Source organism: Balaenoptera physalus (genome assembly GCF_965194825.1).
Source record: "Balaenoptera physalus genome assembly, chromosome: 1".
NCBI classification, from domain to species: domain Eukaryota; kingdom Metazoa; phylum Chordata; class Mammalia; order Artiodactyla; family Balaenopteridae; genus Balaenoptera; species Balaenoptera physalus.
In genome coordinates this window covers 164,415,407-164,433,373 of record NC_138882.1, presented here as the reverse complement: position 1 = coordinate 164,433,373, position 17,967 = coordinate 164,415,407, and the positions used below count along the sequence as shown (strand labels likewise).

The 17,967-nt window shown below is 42.8% G+C and overlaps 1 protein-coding gene across 15 annotated transcripts in view; it reads left to right on the top strand.

The window, feature by feature from the left end:
* The window catches only part of MACF1 (microtubule actin crosslinking factor 1), a 341,407-nt gene that overhangs the window by 254,970 nt on the left and 68,470 nt on the right, over positions 1-17,967 (top strand). For all 15 annotated transcript variants that reach the window (XM_082421741.1, XM_082421742.1, XM_082421739.1 and 12 more), the window contains 2 exons: positions 1,736-2,231; positions 2,918-4,389. In XM_082421741.1, coding sequence (XP_082277867.1) covers positions 1,736-2,231; positions 2,918-4,389 — 1,968 coding nt within the window. The remainder of the gene's footprint in view (positions 1-1,735; positions 2,232-2,917; positions 4,390-17,967) is intronic.

Sequence of the window (17,967 nt, the reverse complement as noted above, 5' to 3'; positions counted from 1 at the left end):
TGGCGGTCCAGTGGTTAGGACTGCGCGCTCTCACTGCCAAGATCCCGGGTTCAGTCCCTGGTCGGGGAACTAAGACCTGCAAGGCATGGTGATAAATGAAATGAAATGAAATGAAATAAAAATGTCTGGCTAATAGAACAGTCTCACAGATTTTCATATCTGCTTCTGCACTCAGTCTGTTGTGATATCGGATGTCGTGAGAGAACAAGAATTTTAAAAGGCAGATAACATCTTAGTATTATTATGAAAATAGTTTTTACCTCACTGACCCCATGCAAGGGCTTAGGGACTGCCAGGGGCCACCAGACCGTAATTTGAGAACCACCATTCTAAGCTTCTCTTCTCCTCCACTCTAAATGCTGGTGGGCTGGATCTTGGGCCTGTTGCATTGCAGCAGCTCGCTAAAGGGCCTCTTGGTCTAGTTTATCTTCCACACAGTTATCAAATTATCCCCTTAAATCATATATCTGAATATATTAAAATGCTTCTGTGGCTCTTGGCTGCCTATTGAACAGAGTTCAAATACCTGCTCACTGTGGTGCATGAGGCTTTTCACAGTCTGGTCCCAGTTTGTCTTGCCGGCTCTTCCCCCATATACCTGGGCTTCTTCCCACACCGGATAACGGGTTCTTTCCTGAACACACTGCACTCATAGATCTCAGGATCTCTGTGCCTTTGCTAATCCCAGGCCCTCCTCTGAACCAGCCTTACTCTCTGTTCTCTTGGAGAACTCACATATTCTTTATTGTGTCACCTGTGAAGCCTTTCCTGACTTCCCTCTTCTGCTCTTGTCATCCCCGGAGGAATTAACCACCTTTACTTCTTGCTTTCACAATTCCACGTTCACGTCAGCATTTTATCATTTTAACTTTTGTTACATTCTATTATAGTTCATTATTTACACATCTGTTAGTCCTTGAGGTCCTGTCGTATTTATTTTTATGAAGTGTAAGTGCTGAGTACTTTCCATAAGTTTTCTTGTTTAATCCTAACAACAGCCAAGTAAGTACTTTACTATCCTCATTTTGCAGATAAGGAAGCTGAGATTTGGAGAACTTTTAAGAAGTTGCCTAAGTTTATACAGTTTAGTGAGTGATGGAGTCAGGATTTTAACCCAGGCGTCTAACTACAGAGCCTGTAATCTCAACTTCTTTGATGAGTGAAACAGTGAATAGAAATAAATAAAAAGGAAAAAAAAAAAAAAAGGAATAGTACTTGCTTTAAAGAAGCTTTTTATCTAATTGTGCTATATTATAATGTGCAGATTATATGTGCTGATGGAAATTCGAGAAAGGAACTAAGAAAAGTAGGGCATTAAGAGTTGAAATGGCAAGCCCAGCCAGTGATATAGCTCACTTTGGGACCCAGGGTTCCAAACTCCCAATTCAGAGGCCTGGGTTTTATCTGGCAAAGCTGACAAGTGCCCATCCAGTCAACAAACTTTGGTTTCCCAACCAAGGCCAACCTTAGTAACTGATGTTGAAACAGTATAGGACAAATAAGGAAAAGAAATAAAATAGACACAATCAATGATCCTTTAAAAACAACAGGTTTTTATTAAGCAGTTGTTAAAAGTGATACTGCATTTTCATAGTAGCCTGGTCTTTGGAGTTTTCTGGTTTATTTTCAAAAGGAGTTGGCACTGCTTGGCACAATCCAAAATCAGTTTTTGTTTTGACAATGTTTTTAGATCTGTCTTTTCTCTCTAAACATCTTGGTGTCATTTCTATTACAGTTTATGCTGAAGGAATTTGAAGCACGTAGGCAACAGCATGAGCAGCTGAACGAGGCAGCTCAGGGCATCCTAACAGGCCCTGGAGATGTCTCTCCTTCCACCAGCCAAGTACAGAAGGAGCTTCAGAGCGTCAGTCAGAAGTGGATTGAGCTGACTGACAAACTTAATTCCCGTTCCAGCCAAATTGACCAAGCTATTGTCAGAAGCACCCAGTACCAGGAACTGCTCCAGGACTTGTCAGAGAAAGTGAAGGCAGTCAGGCAGCGACTGAGTGGCCAGTCGGCCATCAGCACCCAACCTGAGGCTGTGAAGCAGCAGTTGGAGGAGACCAGTGAGATTCGATCTGACGTGGAGCAGTTAGACCACAAGATTAAGGAGGCACAGACACTCTGCGATGAACTTTCAGTGCTCATTGGAGAGCAGTACCTCAAGGATGAACTGAAGAAGCGTTTGGAGACTGTTGCCCTGCCTCTCCAAGGTTTAGAAGACCTTGCAGGTGAGGAATACACTGCTGCCATTATTAGTGGCAAGCCAAAAGGAGAAGTGGATTAGTGGTCCCAAGAATCTAGGGCGACCCTTAAGTAGCTTTCGGACTCAGAATAGTGTTACTCTATCCCTTTGTCCACCTACAGTGAGGACTGCCGTGGTCATTACACATTGATTGGGCACTAGCAATATGTGAAGCTTTACACACCATAATCTAAGAGATAAGAACACTAATATAAGTCTAGCCAGCAGGTAGAGATTCGTAGAGGTACTTATAGGTGGAGTTACACACATAATTTCACTGATACTCACTTATTTTCTTCATACTGTATGTGTACGCACACACACATATACCATATATACAAAATTAGAACATGTTCTAGACTTTTTAGGATGGCCTTATACAAGAAAAAATTTGTCATTAATTTGTTGCCTCTTTTTCTGGAAACATTTATGGCTTTTTACCAGCTTAGAAGTTAAAAGTTTACTTCTGTTACTCAGATCACCTTACAAGGTTGATGTGAGGGTTAAATAGGATATAGTATATGAAAGAGCCTAGCTATGTGCTTCCTTTATGGTAGACCCTCAATTAGCATTAGTTTCCTCCTTTTCCTAAGATTAGACCGTGTGTTCTCAGCAAACATTTTAAATGCCATGTTCAGACTTGACGATTTAAATTTGATTTTCTCGTTTCAGCCGATCGCATGAACAGACTCCAGGCAGCTCTTGCCAGCACCCAGCAGTTCCAGCAGATGTTTGATGAGCTGAGAACCTGGTTGGATGACAAACAAAGCCAGCAAGCAAAAAACCGCCCAATTTCTGCAAAATTAGAGCGGCTGCAGTCTCAGCTACAGGAGAATGAAGAGTTTCAGAAGAACCTTAACCAACACAGTGGTTCCTATGAGGTGATTGTGGCAGAAGGAGAATCTCTGCTTCTTTCTGTACCTCCTGGAGAAGAGAAGAAAACTTTACAAAACCAGCTCTTTGAGCTCAAAAGCCATTGGGAAGAGCTTAGTAAAAAAACTGCAGACAGACAGTCCAGGCTCAAGGACTGTCTGCAGAAAGCTCAGAAATATCAGTGGCACGTGGAAGATCTCGTGCCATGGATAGAAGATTGTAAGGTCAAGATGTCTGACTTGCAGGTCACTCTGGATCCAGTGCAGCTGGAGTCCAATCTCCTGAGATCAAAGGCTATGCTGAGTGAGGTGGAAAAGCGCCGCTCCCTGCTAGAAATCCTGAACAGTGCTGCTGACATTCTGATCAACTCTTCAGAAACGGATGAGGATGATATCCGGGATGAGAAGGCTGGGATCAACCAGAACATGGATTCCATTACAGAAGAGCTGCAGGCCAAAACAGGGTCCCTTGAAGAAATGACTCAGAGGCTCAAGGAGTTCCAGGAAAGCTTTAAGACTATTGAAAAGAAAGTTGAAGGGGCCAAACACCAACTTGAGATCTTTGATGCTCTTGGCTCTCAAGCCTGCAGCAACAAGAACCTGGAGAAGCTAAGAGCCCAACAGGAAGTGCTGCAGACCCTGGAGCCACAGGTGGACTATCTGAGGAACTTCACTCGGGGCCTGGTAGAAGATGCCCCGGACGGATCTGATGCTTCCCAACTTCTGCATCAAGCTGAGGTCACCCAGCAGGAGTTCCTAGAAGTGAAGCAAAGAGTGAACAGTGGTTGCATGGCAATGGAAAACAAGCTGGAGGGCATTGGCCAGTTTCACTGCCGAGTCCGAGAAATGTTTTCTCAGCTGGCAGACCTGGACGATGAGCTCGATGGCATGGGTGCTATCGGCAGAGACACTGATAGCCTCCAGTCCCAGATCGAGGATGTACGGCTGTTCCTTAACAAAATCCAAGCCCTCAAGTTAGACATAGAAGCCTCTGAAGCAGAGTGCCGACAAATGCTGGAGGAAGAAGGGACTCTGGACTTGTTAGGACTCAAGAGGGAGCTGGAAGCCCTGAGCAAACAGTGTGGCAAACTGATGGAGAGGAGTAAAGCTCGGCAGGAGCAGCTGGAGCTGACCCTGGGCCGGGTCGAGGACTTCTATCGGAAGCTGAAAGCACTCAATGACATGACCACAGCGGCAGAGGAGGGAGAGGCGCTCCAGTGGGTAGTGGGGACCGAGGTGGATGTCATCAACCAACAATTAGCAGATTTTAAAGTAAGTCTTACCCTTGGTTTTTAATCTTTTTCTGTCTAATATGTGTATTTCTTTTCTTGTAACTTGGAGACCGATTGAGTACACATCTTAACTTCTGTCCCTGGTTTCATTATTCTCACTTCCATCACCACCATAGCACACAGTTTGGAGACTAGACAGTCTCTTGGACTTCTGGGCAACTGGTTTAAACATTTTTCTATTGTAATTTATTTTAATGTTTATAACCAATTAAGGGTATGGAAAGAAATGTCCAAACCTTATTTCTTACTCTAAGAATCTTCTCCTATGATTTCTTGAGATTTCAAATTAACCAATTTTGTAACAGTAGTGAATGTTTGTTGAGGGCCCTGTTTTTTGTATCGAGGTGTGAGAATCCATAAGATAAACATGGGCTCATCTTGCTAAAGTGTGGATTTTTTCACAGATTTTGAGGGAAAATTATTGATGTATTATTGATGTATTATGAGATAAAATGAAAAATTCTCATGAATTATTAAGACGAAACATGACACTTCAAAGAAATTTTCCACTTGTAGCAAGTAGTGCTTAAGACTACACCTTAGACTCCTAAAGAGCACAAGTTCTCTGCCCGTATGAGAGTTTGAGAAGCACTGCCTTAACTGCAAAAATATTTTGATTCTTTGCCTGAGTCAGAATTTCCAGTCCTGAGATTTTGTGAGTCTATATTAAAACAACCGGGAAGATGAGAGGAGTTGACTCAAAAGTGCAAATTTGCCAGGTTTGGGTTTGGAACCCAGGGCTGTCTGCTGGGTCTTGGCTCTCACTGCATGAGCCTTTCACCCCAAGACTTACCTAAAAGCGCCTCGCTTCCCTGCTGGAGGCCTGTTTGCTTGCTCTTTCCTTCTTGGTGCCTGGAGTAGATTTGGAAAGGATACCTTACTTCCATCACCAGTGGTGATTGTTTCTATTTACACAGTAACACTCTGCCATCAGAGTTAATTTGTTCTCTCAGAGCCCCTGCCTGTTAGGATTCTTTCTGTTAAAAACATGGATGGAAAGGTGGTGTTGACGCCAGGTCAGAGCCATGTGGTCCCGAAAAAGATCACAAATTTGTAGACAGGACCCAGATGCAGAAAGGTGGCTGTCTCACAAGGGCCCTCTAGCTTGGGGGATGTTTAGCACACTAAGGTGAGGCATTGGCTGAAGACCCCCTTACAGTGCAATGTGGAGCAACACAAGTCGTCGTATTTGGGATTCTTGAGGCACCGGGGGAGGAAGGGGTAGGTAGAGAAGGTTCAAAGCCATGAGCCCACATGTTATCCTCTGGGAAACGCCCACACCTAATCCAGTGGCTGGGTGGCCTTTCCTGCTTCACCACGTGGGCTTCTCTTCCCTCTTCCACTGTAAGCCCCTCAGAAGCAGAGGCTCTGCTACAGGCATGCTTCATTTATCTGATTTACTTGGATCTGGGTTACTTAGAATCAACTGTCTAACCAACTAAATGAGTTTTTTAGAAAATTGAAGCTTATCCCTTGAGGCACCAAAATAGTTTTATCAAACTAGATTCTGGTTTATATGGAATTATTTTAACTTTTATTTGCCTAATTTCCTAAACATTATATTGTGTGTAAGTTTTTATGAGTGCAGGTTAACATTACTAAACAGATTATACTGTTCTCTACTATGGTGAGGCTGCTTTGTACTAAATGTTCTTAAATTACCGTGCAGTTTGAGTTCTGTATTGAAGTCCTTGTTCAGGGCCTCTAATTGCTGTACTGGTTGGGTTGGATGTATGTGTATGTGTATGTATACATGGGGGGATGTAGTTTCTGCCTTTTCCCCCATTACCCTGATATCAGGTATTATTTCTCACTGCTATTACTTTTCACTGCTGTCACTGAGTCTGCCTTGAGCAGTCTGTCCCTTCCTTCTGATCTTCAGTGAGCTAGAAAACAAACTAAACAAGCCTGTTAAAATTGCATTAAATATGACCTAGGATATAAAAAAGAATCCACAGGCAGGTATATATAGTGTTTGGATTTGAGGACAAGCGATTGTTTCCTTTTCATTTAATCCTTGGTTTCTAGAGGCATTCTGAATTTTGACGCTGCTGAAAGCTTTTGAGAAATTATTGGACATTCCCGTATTTGTATCCTAGTATGTAGCCCAGCAGCACTCAGGGTTCAGTAGCTGCTTAGTTGCTTGGGATAACAGACTTGTTTTGCTGCTTTCTAAGAAGAAGCCTCCCACCACCAATACTGTGGATATGGCGGCTGGGGCCAGTGTGTTTATCTGCAGGCAACTGGTGGTGACAAGGCAAGATGAGACGATGAGTGCGAGAAGGAGGGTGGTGAAGTTGGGTGCCCGTGTGTACCCTCCTCCAGCTGGGGCTGCAAATCAGAAGCCTGGTTCCACAGGTCCACCTTGTAAAGTCAAGGGCTTTGGGAAGAGTTTTTGCCTCTTCCCAGCAAAGGTTTTCAGGCAGGAGGGGAGGAATACAGTACTGGCTTAGCTCATGCTGAGCTCATGGGAAGTGAAAACAATGAGAAGGGAAAAGCTCTGTGTGTCAGTTCACAGTTCCCTAGAGGCTGAGCCAAGGGAAGGTCTTTTTGGACCCATTCTGAGGACTGAGTCATTTTCATGATCTGAGCGTTGAGTTCCTGGGTTAATGTGCTGAGTAGTCCAGCGATAGATTAATCTTCCCCTCACACCAGCAGCAGACCAGATGCATACAGTGTGACTCTGCTTTCAGATTCAAATTGTTTTTAATAAGAAAAAAACAGAGATGAAGGTAAGTATTAAAAAAACAGTGTTCGCTTTAAGTTTTCAACTCTTGTCTTTTTACGATGGGATCACGCTCTCAGCACAGAGTCTGCTGTAGAGAAGAGGGCATGAATCTGTGAGACGGAAACGTGGGCTGTGCTTTGACCTAGCTGACTCCACTGGGGATGGTCAGAATAGACAAATGAGTCAGGTCTGTGGAGAACCCCAGGCTTACTTGGGATTGTGCAACAGTGCTGAAAAATGCTAGGAAAGGCAGTTAGCCTCTGGGAAAAGTTATTTCCTTCTTAAATGAATGTGAAAAACTGAAAGTTATTATTCCTAGGAAAGACTTTTCCCTCGATTGCTGCTGAATAATTGATAGAATCTGGACAGCCAGTGAGGACCTATCAGATGGGAATGGAAGAGAGTCCTTTCCCACTAAACAGGCAAAAACCTCAAACCTCCTGAGTTAGGCGCTTTACTGGGTTCTGCTCTCTGTTGGAAGTAGAAAGGAAGAAGCCATTCCAGAAATCACGAAAGAGAATATTGAGCATGTTTGCAGAAAACTGGAAGGAAAAGACTTTGGCTAATCTCTTCAGGAAATTCCGTTTTCCTGAACAAGAGAGTCTCTGATTAGTGAGGAAAAGGAACTGTATATATATAACTAGAGTCTAACAAGAAAGGAGGGACCTTTATTTCACTGAAACTTAAGTCAAAGAATTCCCCCAGGGTGACCTTCCTAGGAAGGGAAGAGAAAGACTCCAGATTTGGAGAAGAAATCTATACGTCTGATGATAACAAGAAGCTTTCCTCATTTTGAAATTCCCTATGTAGGTTTTGTAATCAAGAATTGAGATCATTCTGAGTCTTACACCAGCCCCTCCCTTGCATCCCCCTCAGGAACCACACCTGCCTCTCAGTCAGGACATGTGGAGGTTTGGGGTTTGCTGGGCTACAGGTAAGGCAGCAGGCTTTCTTAGGACTGTTCTCAGTCCTGATTCAGTCTGAGTAGAGCCCAGGGTCAGGGACTGCATACACTTGCAGCTTCTGTCTGGGGGACCTCTATCCTACTATGAAGCCAGAACAAGAAAGCCCCATAAACCTGTTCATCTGATTTTGGGGCCTCATGGAAAGCAAGCATAAGCTTCACTGTGAGCACATGTGAAAACTCTTGGAGGACAGGGCCTGCCATGGAGCTGAGAGACTGCCAATTTGCACAATGATAGATATTCACTCCTTACTTTCAAATAATTACAAAGGCAGTATCAGCTCATCTGCGTCTTTGCCAGTTAGATTTACCAGAGAAGAAAGCAAGTGAGGTTAGCATTATCTACCTGCCTTTGGAGAGAAAGGAAATCACACTTGGTGTGACCTGTCTGTCAGCGGAGGTTTAGGTATCTCCAGCTTTACAGCAGTCAAGATAAGATGAGTAGACCCTCACCACCCCTGCCTGCGCTGCCTTGTGCTGACCCTTGGCCTGCCTTGGTTTTTTCCTTCTTCCTTAAACAAGGCTACTCCAATAGGAACTACTGGGGTCCAAGGAAGTAAAACGAATGCCCTAGAACAGGGTTTCTCAACTTGAGCACTCCTGATATTTTGGGCTGGATGATTCTTTGTTGTGGGCAGCTGTCCGGTGCATTGTAGGATGTTGAGTAGCAGCACCCCTGATCTTTGCCCACTAGATGCCAGTAGCAACCTTTCCCCAGTGTGACAGCCAAAAATGCCTCTAGACATTGCCAGATGTCCCCTGGAAAGAAAAATTTTCCCTCAGTTGAGAACCATTGCCCTAGATAGGAGAAAATTGCCACCTGTATGTGGGAAATTTAGGACTCAGTTGGAAAAGGTGCTCGTTAAGATAAATATTGACGTGGCAAGCTACCTTCTGGTAATCTGATTATGACTGTGCAGTTAGCAACACCCTTAGGCTGGGCCCTGGATTCTTTATTTTTGCTGGTGCTGATCTGTGTTTGGTTTAAAAATCTCAGTCACTTTTCCTGGCAGCTGCGGTTTCTTTTGCGTAGAGTGGTTGATGCAGGTGTTCAGCTGACGGAGCATTTCTATGGAGAAGAGGAACTTCCTTTGTGGAAATACTTGAGGGAGCTTCCTTGCTCTGTGCCTTTAAGGGGAGACTACAGTCTGTTCTCAGCCCAGGAGCTCACAGTTCGGCTGCTGATATTTATAACCCTTATGTGACCATCCCCCTCTGCACCTCCCTCCCCCCCCACAAGAATTCCAATGCTCTGTAATAATCCTCTCCACCCACACCGTAGCAGCTGGGTGGGGAGAAGGTGAAGGAGCCTTTAATACCCTTAAGTTTGCTTCATGTTGAACTTTTTCCAGCCCCATTTTAAAGTTTTGCCATTAATATTTTAAATATCAGCACCACAAGCAAAATCCCAAGATTGTAGCCATTACATCATCTTGAAGGAGCCTCACGCCTCAGTGAAGGTAGTAAAATCAAATGGAAGGGCGTCAAGAAAGTGTTGATGGATTTCACAAAAATCCGTCTGGAAATTTTGATAGCAAAGGGAAGATTTTAAAGCAAAAGCGAATATATCCTCAACCAGAAGGAAGGAGTGAGGAGTTTCTCTTTGAGTTTACTGAAATTCTTCACATGTAGTGTCAGCATGTATCATTTGCAACCAGGATTGATCGTCATGTGAAACATGTGTGTCCAGAAAAACTAGAATTTATCCTGTGCAGAACTTGTGTTTATTGTTGAGTTTTGATTAGTGGACATGATTGAGATAAGCACAGACTTGCAGAACGGGGCTGTTTCTCGCTGTATCTAGAATGCATGTTAAGTGGTCTCAGCCTTAGCCTAGTCCTGGGCACTTTGCAGCTAGCTGGCTGGCACACGAGCTATAAGTGGTGATTCTCTAGGAAGTACGATGAGTTGCTTTTAAGGGCATTTTGTTGTTAGAGGTGGTTGGTTTACCAGGAATAAAATCAGTCCCACAGGGAGTCAGGTCAGGTCAGGTCACTGCACCAAAGCATTACTGCACCAAAAGGCTGTCTCCTGCCAGACAGACTCTTCCCAAGTCTCAGCTGTCCTGGTTGGAAAAACCTAGCTATGGGGAGAATGTACTCCCTCCCCACCTTCCTTATTACTTTGCCAGTGCCACTAACGATTGCTTTTCAAATACCAGTCTCTGTTAGTGACTGTGGAAGATTAATGGGATAACACTTATCCCCTGGGCCTTCACAAGCTATTTTCCTACCACCAGTACTGTGATTTGAAATGTGGACCTTTCAGAACTTTGGCCACCCAGGGATGAGAATAAGTGCTGCAAGGTGGTGGTCCGTGGATCACTTTTTGGGGGTTAGGAGGAAGGGGCTCTGTATTCCTTTCAGTCCATCCTTATTGAGCACTTGCTCTGGGCCAGTCCTTGTGGTGAGAGCTGGGGTCTCAGATAGTCTCTAGTTAACAATGCAGTAGGAGAAACAGGCACAAAGAATTGCAGTGGTGGTGATATAGTGGTAAGAACAGTAAGAGAGACCTAAGTCTAAATTATCTCTGATCCTAACCCCCCTGTAAATCAGACATTTAAAATACCAGTTGCAGGTAAGAAAACTGAGATTTGAAGATGTTAAAGTAACTTGTTCAAGCACAGAGCAAATAAATGTTAGAGCCGGGATTGGAAAGATCTGTTTGGCACCAAAACTCGTGCTTGACCAGTGGCCCTCAATGGGGGTGGGAGGAGCAGTTTTGGCCCTTGGAGGACATTTGACAATGTCTAGAGACATTTTTTACTGTCACAACTGGGGAGGCTGCTACTGGCATCTAGTGGGTGCTGCTAAATTTCCTATAATACACAGGATAGCCCCTTACAATAAAGGGTTATTCAGCCCACTTCTAGAAATGTAGGGGGTTTTTGATATTTTGCCCTTTTCAGATTCCATAACAAGTAAGAGTTAACTGATGAAATAGTCCCATTGCCTGGGGAAGCTTCGTGGTTTTCCTCCCTTTTTTCAAAATTTAGTTAAGAAACAGTGTTGGTTCTGAGAACGACTTGTACAGATCCGTTGGATCAAGTCAGGATCTTGGGGAACTAATTTGAGTCAGTGGCTAAAGAATTCTCTCCATGCTCCACCAGTCCCCACCCCACCCTGCCTGCCACAAGGTTCCTGCTGTGGAAATCAATCAGCTGTGTATCTCAAGCTGCTTCCTGTAGGGTGTGTTGTGGAATGGCATCAGCCCTGCACCAGCTGGGAGTACTGACCTCAGTGTGATTTTATCAGACTCTGTCTCTTTTGAGCCTTGCTATTTGGAACAAAAGATCCTCTGTTAGGAATGCAGAGAACTATTGTGATTGGACAGCTAGCGTGTAGGCACATGGTTCCCACGGAAAAAACAGACATAAATTATGCTGTAGCCTTCTAAAACTTGGGCCTCCACGGTGGTTTTCCCTTAGCATCTGTCTGTATTCACCCTTCTTTCTGTGAGTGCTTATCCTTCCCCCAGATCAATGCAGGAGCCATCCGATCTGATGGATTAAGTGGTGGCATCCTGCAAAACTGGTCTGTATCTGTGCCTCCACTCTTTTGCTTCTCCAGTCTTAGAAACCACATTTTTGATCCCTACTGTCTATCCAGTCTTGTTTCCTATATAGACCATCCACTCCATCCACTTATCCCAAACACTCCTTATTCATTTTACCTATTTGATTTCTACTCATACCTGATCTCCTCAAAACCTTCTTGATCGCTCCCCGCCCCAGGCTAGCTCACTACTTCTCCCGTTCTCTTAAATCACTTAATATGTGTAACTCATTTGGCCTTCATCATATACTGCCTAATTTTGGCATTTAATGATTATATGCACTGTCCCATCCCTCATCTTAATAGATCCATTTTTGTGTCTCTCAAAGTAGTTAGCATATGGGTATATGCATAGTGGGAGATTAGTGAATATTTGACTGATTGAGTGAATGCTCTTTATTTCTCATGCGCCACGTGAGCTGTAGGATTCAAAATGCTGACTGTTCTGCAACACTTGAGGTAAATCCTTGTGTGTCCTGAGAAATTCTAATCCTAGCCTGGATTCCTCACCTCTACATCTTGCCTCTGGGCTCCCTTCCTTCTCTACTAGTTAGCATATGTTAAAGGAACACAGTTTCATTTCAGTATTAGCCTGAACAAAGTAAAACTAAGGAATTTACTACTTTAGATGCACCTGAAGAAAGCCAGGTTCTGAAATACCGTCTTGTAGTTACTTACCCATTACATTAGAGTCATTGTCATTTACTCAACCAGTTGACACCAAGAAGAATCTTCATACTTCATTCAGCTTGGTGTAGTGAGAAAAATTGAATATGAGGTTGAGTCAGAAATATTCAACTTTGAATTCTGGCTCTATCATTTACTAGCTGAGTGACCTTGGGGGAAATTACTTAACCTCTCTGTATAGTTATTTCAACTATAAAATGTGAACAGTGGTAAATCCTACCTTTAGGGTTTTTATGAGAATTAAATGAAGTGATGTAGATGAAAACCCTAGGCAGATATTAAGTGCTCAATAAATGATAATATTCTTTTAAGAAGTTTATCCAGACACAAATTATAATATTATGAAATCTTTTTAATAAGAAAAGTTATTCCCTTGGTGCCTACAGCTTGATCATTCCCCAGAAGATTTGATCTAAGACCCAGCACCAGATTACATTAGTTCTTTTTCTTCTTGAAAAAATGGAAATGATGAAGATAAAGTAAATTAGTTTGATGACAGCAATGAAACAGGTGGATGGACAAAGAGCCTTCCTGAGCAGTTTTTCTGGGGAACAAATGAAGAGCTCGTTTCCAGCCCTATACCAGCAATACATAGGCAGGTTTAGGTCATGACTCCTTAACACAGCTTTAAATATACTGTATGTACACATACACACATATACATGGTTATTAATTAATTTATTCATTCATTGATATCAGAATCCCACAGCCAGCAAGTTTCTCTGAGACCATTTTGACCTTGGCTTATGTGCTCTACAAATCAGTATTATTTTCAAATCATTAACCAGAATTAACCAGAAGCCATTACCAGCTCAGTGACTTCCCCAGACACTCAGTTACCTAGCAGATCAGCTTTAATGATCTCAGGGTCCTTGGCCTAATTAGCTTATAGCATAGACCATGTTACCTTCCTCTGTTGCCATACAATGGCAACTACCAAGTCAGCATCTTTGAGAGAGACACCTCCTAATATTAATCAATCTTTAATTAAAACATTAAGATGTGAGGGGAAAAAATATCAGCTTAATTTCAGAGGAAGCAGCTTAAAAACACAGATATAATTAATCTCTCTGCCAAGCACATATACCAGATCAAGATGTTTTACAGAAAAGCTTTCAGCAAATGTATGTTTCTAGTATTTGGTTACGTGTATTTGTGAGCAAGGGAAGAAGATGATAAGAATTCAAAGAAATTGAACCTGTCTTAGGTCTTCTCCAGCTTGAATGAATTCATTGCATCCATTCAAGTAAACCATTTACTATCTCTCTCATCTTGCAGTTCACTCCCAGAGGAAGAGCTCTGATTTGGGTCTAATTCTTTAAATTCAAACCTAACTTGTTTGTTTGTGATCAGTGATAAGAATTGCTTTAGTAACAAAATGAAAGAGTTTTCAAAAATCTCTTGACTCTGTATTACTTATTTTACCTCCTTTTCTAATATTGGAGAGAGGACCCCTACAGCAAGATTCCTTAGAGATTCAGCCCAGGGATCTGTTTCATAGAAATAGCTACGCACCTTTGCGAAGTTGCTACTTTGTGAAAGTTGTGAAGTCATGCCATCCTAGAATTGGAAAGGCTACTCTTGGTGTTAAGTGAAAGCCCACATGGTCACTTTCTCAAGGATGTCTCCCCTGAACTTCCAGACCACATCAGGGCCCTTGACAGATGCTCTCATAGCACTGTTTGCTTTTCCTTCAGAGTACTTATTGCAATTGAATTAAAATGAATATCTGTCTCCTCTACTAGAACGTAGGCTCCTGATCATGTCTTGCTCATCACTCTCTCCCTTAGTGTCTGGCATAGTTTAGGGCACATAGTAGATCCCAATAAATATTTGTTGAACAAATGAAAAGAATCAGGGCTACACCTTGTGGAATTGCTTGCCTTAAGAGGACGGGAAGAGGAGCCCAAAGACACAAAAGAAGGACTGGCTAGAAAGGTACCATCAGTATAGCACAGTGTCATGGAAGCCAAAAGAAGAGTCGCAATAAGGGAGGACCAATACTTACTTTCTCACCACTGCTTATCCTTAATCCCCTACAGTCTGACCCAGCCCCCATCACTGCACTGAAACCATTCTTTCGGAAGTACTCACTGACGTCCTAGTTGCCAAGGCTAGTGGCCTTATCTAACTCATTGTCGTCCTCATTCCTTGTGCACCACTTAACATCATATCTTCTTTCTTAAAACCCTCCTGTCCATTTACTTTCCTGACCTTGTGCTCTCTCCATTTTCTTCTCTGGCTGCTCGTCTGCTTTCTGTTTTGGTTTGTCTTTCTACCTCCCCAACATGTGGTGCCTGAAATCCCGTCATCTGCCCTCTTCTCCCCTCTCTCCACACTCAGCCCCAGGATGTCCAACCCCTCACTGTTCTACAAGAGAAGGTTTCCACGTATCTATCTCTGCCCTGAACTTCAGTCTTTCTGGACACCTCCACATGGGTAGCCTTTGAGTCCCTCACACTCAGTATGCTCCACATGGAATGTGCTGTCTCCTTCAGTATTTTCTTCCTCTCTGCTGCTGTTTTATAGTACTACTGTGCCCTCAGTCATCCAAGAGTAATATGACAGCCTTATTTTAAATTTATTTTCCCCCCTAACCTCTACCTTCTATCGGATCAGTTATAAAGTCCAAATCGTCTGCCTCTGCAATTTCTTTACCGCCCCCTTCCTCAGTTTCACGAGTCCGGGCTTTTGTTACCTGTTACCTAAACTGTGTAACCCTCCTAGCTGATTGTTCCACCTTCCATCTTCCCCAACTACGCTCTGTTCTATACATATTGATACCAGGGCAGTATCAGCAGACCTAGGCTCAAATCTTAAGAGCTTAGGTGTTTAATAGCTGTGTTTCTTTGGAAAAGTAAGTTTAGCACCCCAAGCGTCATTTGTAAATTAAGGATTTGGATTTTTTTAATGCAATAATATATATTAAACGGCAGTTGAATGAGCAGCCAGGCTCAAATTCTTAGGAAACTTTCCACACACCACTCAATAACTCGCATGACCCCCTGGTAAGTTAAATAAGTAAGTCTTGGTGTAGTCATGGTGTTCTGAATAAAGCAAAAGTTCATGCTTGGCATTCAAGGGCCTTCGTGAACTGGCCTTGAGCTACTTAACATTCTGATCTTTCATCTTTCCCTTGCATATATCCTATAACTTAAACCATGATAACCTTGAATTTGCTTCTTTAGGGTCCCTACCTCTTTAGGTTTCCTGCCTCTAGTCCTTCACTTAGAAATCCTTTCTTTACTGTCTCTGTATATCCAGATCCTAATGAGTAAATGTGATTCCCTCCGTAATCCCCTGCTTTCCTTCCTCCCACTCTTCTGTTAGGCCTTTTCTCACTTACAAAGCCCTCTGCTTTTGTCATCACTACTGTCTTGGGGAGTGGCTAAAGAGGGATTAATACACTGTCTTTTGGAAAGTCTACAAGCAGGAAAGGGCTTACAGAGGTCATGAGAGTTCCTGAAGAGTGTGTGGAAAGTTTTCTCATGAGTTCAAAAATACACGAGAACTCAAATAGCATCAAAATCCTTAGTGTCCCATTTAAAGCAAGCTTCACATCATGCTGCATTGCTTAATGAGCCACTCTGTAGCCATCTTTATGTAATAAAAGGATGGTAGTGACTGATGCCCAGCAGGTTCAGACGAATACTGTGGAATTTCCACTTGCCACTAAATAAACGCTTGTAAAGTCTAGAGATCCTAAGATGAAAGGCATTTTGTAAATTTTAAATGTGCAAGATCCAACCAGTCTTCTGTCCCCTCCTCTAGTCAGCACTAATCCTCCGAGAGAGAGGTGGATGAAAAGGCAGTATAGAATCTGAGGAAGTGTGGATCTAGGGTCTCCAGATTTTCCTAGGAGGCTGGTGGTTTAAAAGTCTGGAGCAGACAAAGGCAAAGTGCCAAGTCCAAAACTTGGAAAGGGAGCTGTGTTAGGGTGTGAGGAGACTCCACCTTGCTGTTTTAATTAGGAGATAGCAGGAAGGGCCAGGATTGTTCTTTCTTCCAAGTTCACCAAAGGAAAATCTGACACCAATTCTGTTCTTAGGAATTTTGAAATGAGTAGAGAATTCTTTGAACTCTGCAATCAACTAATTGGAAACTAATTTGAAATTTGGCATCAGCACAGATATTTGTGTTACAGGATCGGGGGAAGCAGCCAAAGGAGCGCTCCCTGTACTTCTCTCTTTAAAAGTTTACACACAGCATGTGAAATGAACAGATGCTTTTTTTTGTTGGAGCTGTCAGGGTAACAAGAAGTTGAAAGCTGTATCAGGTATTTATTTCAGTCACTGAGATGGCTATTGGCAGAGTTCCACATACCAAAACTAAGGAGAAACTCATGAACAGATTAAAAAAAAAAAATAAGACATGGAGGAAAGAGACTTTGTGCCTCCTTTCCTTCTAAACACAAACTGATGATTTTACACAAGGAGCGAAGTGCTTTTTGCAGGGGAGGGGGGATAATTGGCCAACTTTATGTAATCCTTTCCACAAGGCTGTGTTTGAATTTTGGGCTGTGTTTGAATTTTGGGGAGATTTATCTGTAATGGTCTCCTAATACACTAGTCAGAGAGTGTGACTTAAGCTGATAAGTAATTTGAATCTGAACTTCATAGTTGCTAAAATGCTCCACTTATTTATTTGTATTATAATATGGAGCATTGGCGAGAGTGGTGAGAATAAGGTAGATAGGTGTGGGGAGGGATTAAGAAAAGACTGAATTGACTGGCACCTGCCTTGGTGAGGAAACAGGAAAGGAATTTCTGGCCATGAAGTTTGTGATTCCACATCAGTATCATTCTTCATAATAGAATAACCACCCACCCTTAGTCCAGAGCCAGAATTCCTCAGATTCTTCCAACCAGAGGGCCCCTGGCACACTAAACAGTCTGTTATGATATCTCAACACATAAGTGAGTGTATTTGGCCAGGGAGATTTGCTAGTGAAATTGATCTTGCCTTCTCTGGGTTTTTCCAGTTGTACTTAATAATTAAAGGAAAATTAAAACCCAGATTCCCTGAAACAAAGTATCAGATCTGTAAGCTTATCAAGCCTTCCAGTCACATTGTGTTAGAGTTTGAAGGGACCTTAAAATTCATCTTGAACAAACTGTTAGAGGAATTGTAAATCTCGTTCCCCAAATCTCTGCCAAGTGATTGCTTGAATTTCTGCTCAGACACCTGCAGGGTCAGAAAAGTCATCCCTTTAGGGGACACCCTATTCTTTGAATAGCTGTGAGAAAGCTCTTTGTTGGCTTGACATCTGCCCTTGGATCTTAGTGTGCCAGCTTCAGTAGACATCCAGAACAAGCTTCCTTCCTCCCACTTCCCAGCCCTTTAGATACTTCATCATATTGCTTGGAACCTTCTCTAGGTCAAGCATTCTTGGTTCTTTCTGCTGTTTGTTCCTCAGAGGACAGTTTTCTAGTGTCTTGCAGTATAGGACCAGGAGGACTCAGGATTCTGGGGCAGCTCCTTTAACAGTTTTAGAACTAAAGAATATTCAAGTTAGAAAGGCTGTCAAGACACAATCTAGTCTGCACATCCTCCCTTTCAGTTACAGATAGAGTCTTCTGGATTTGAGTGGGCAGAAATTGATCAGCTTCAAAGTGAGAAATGAAG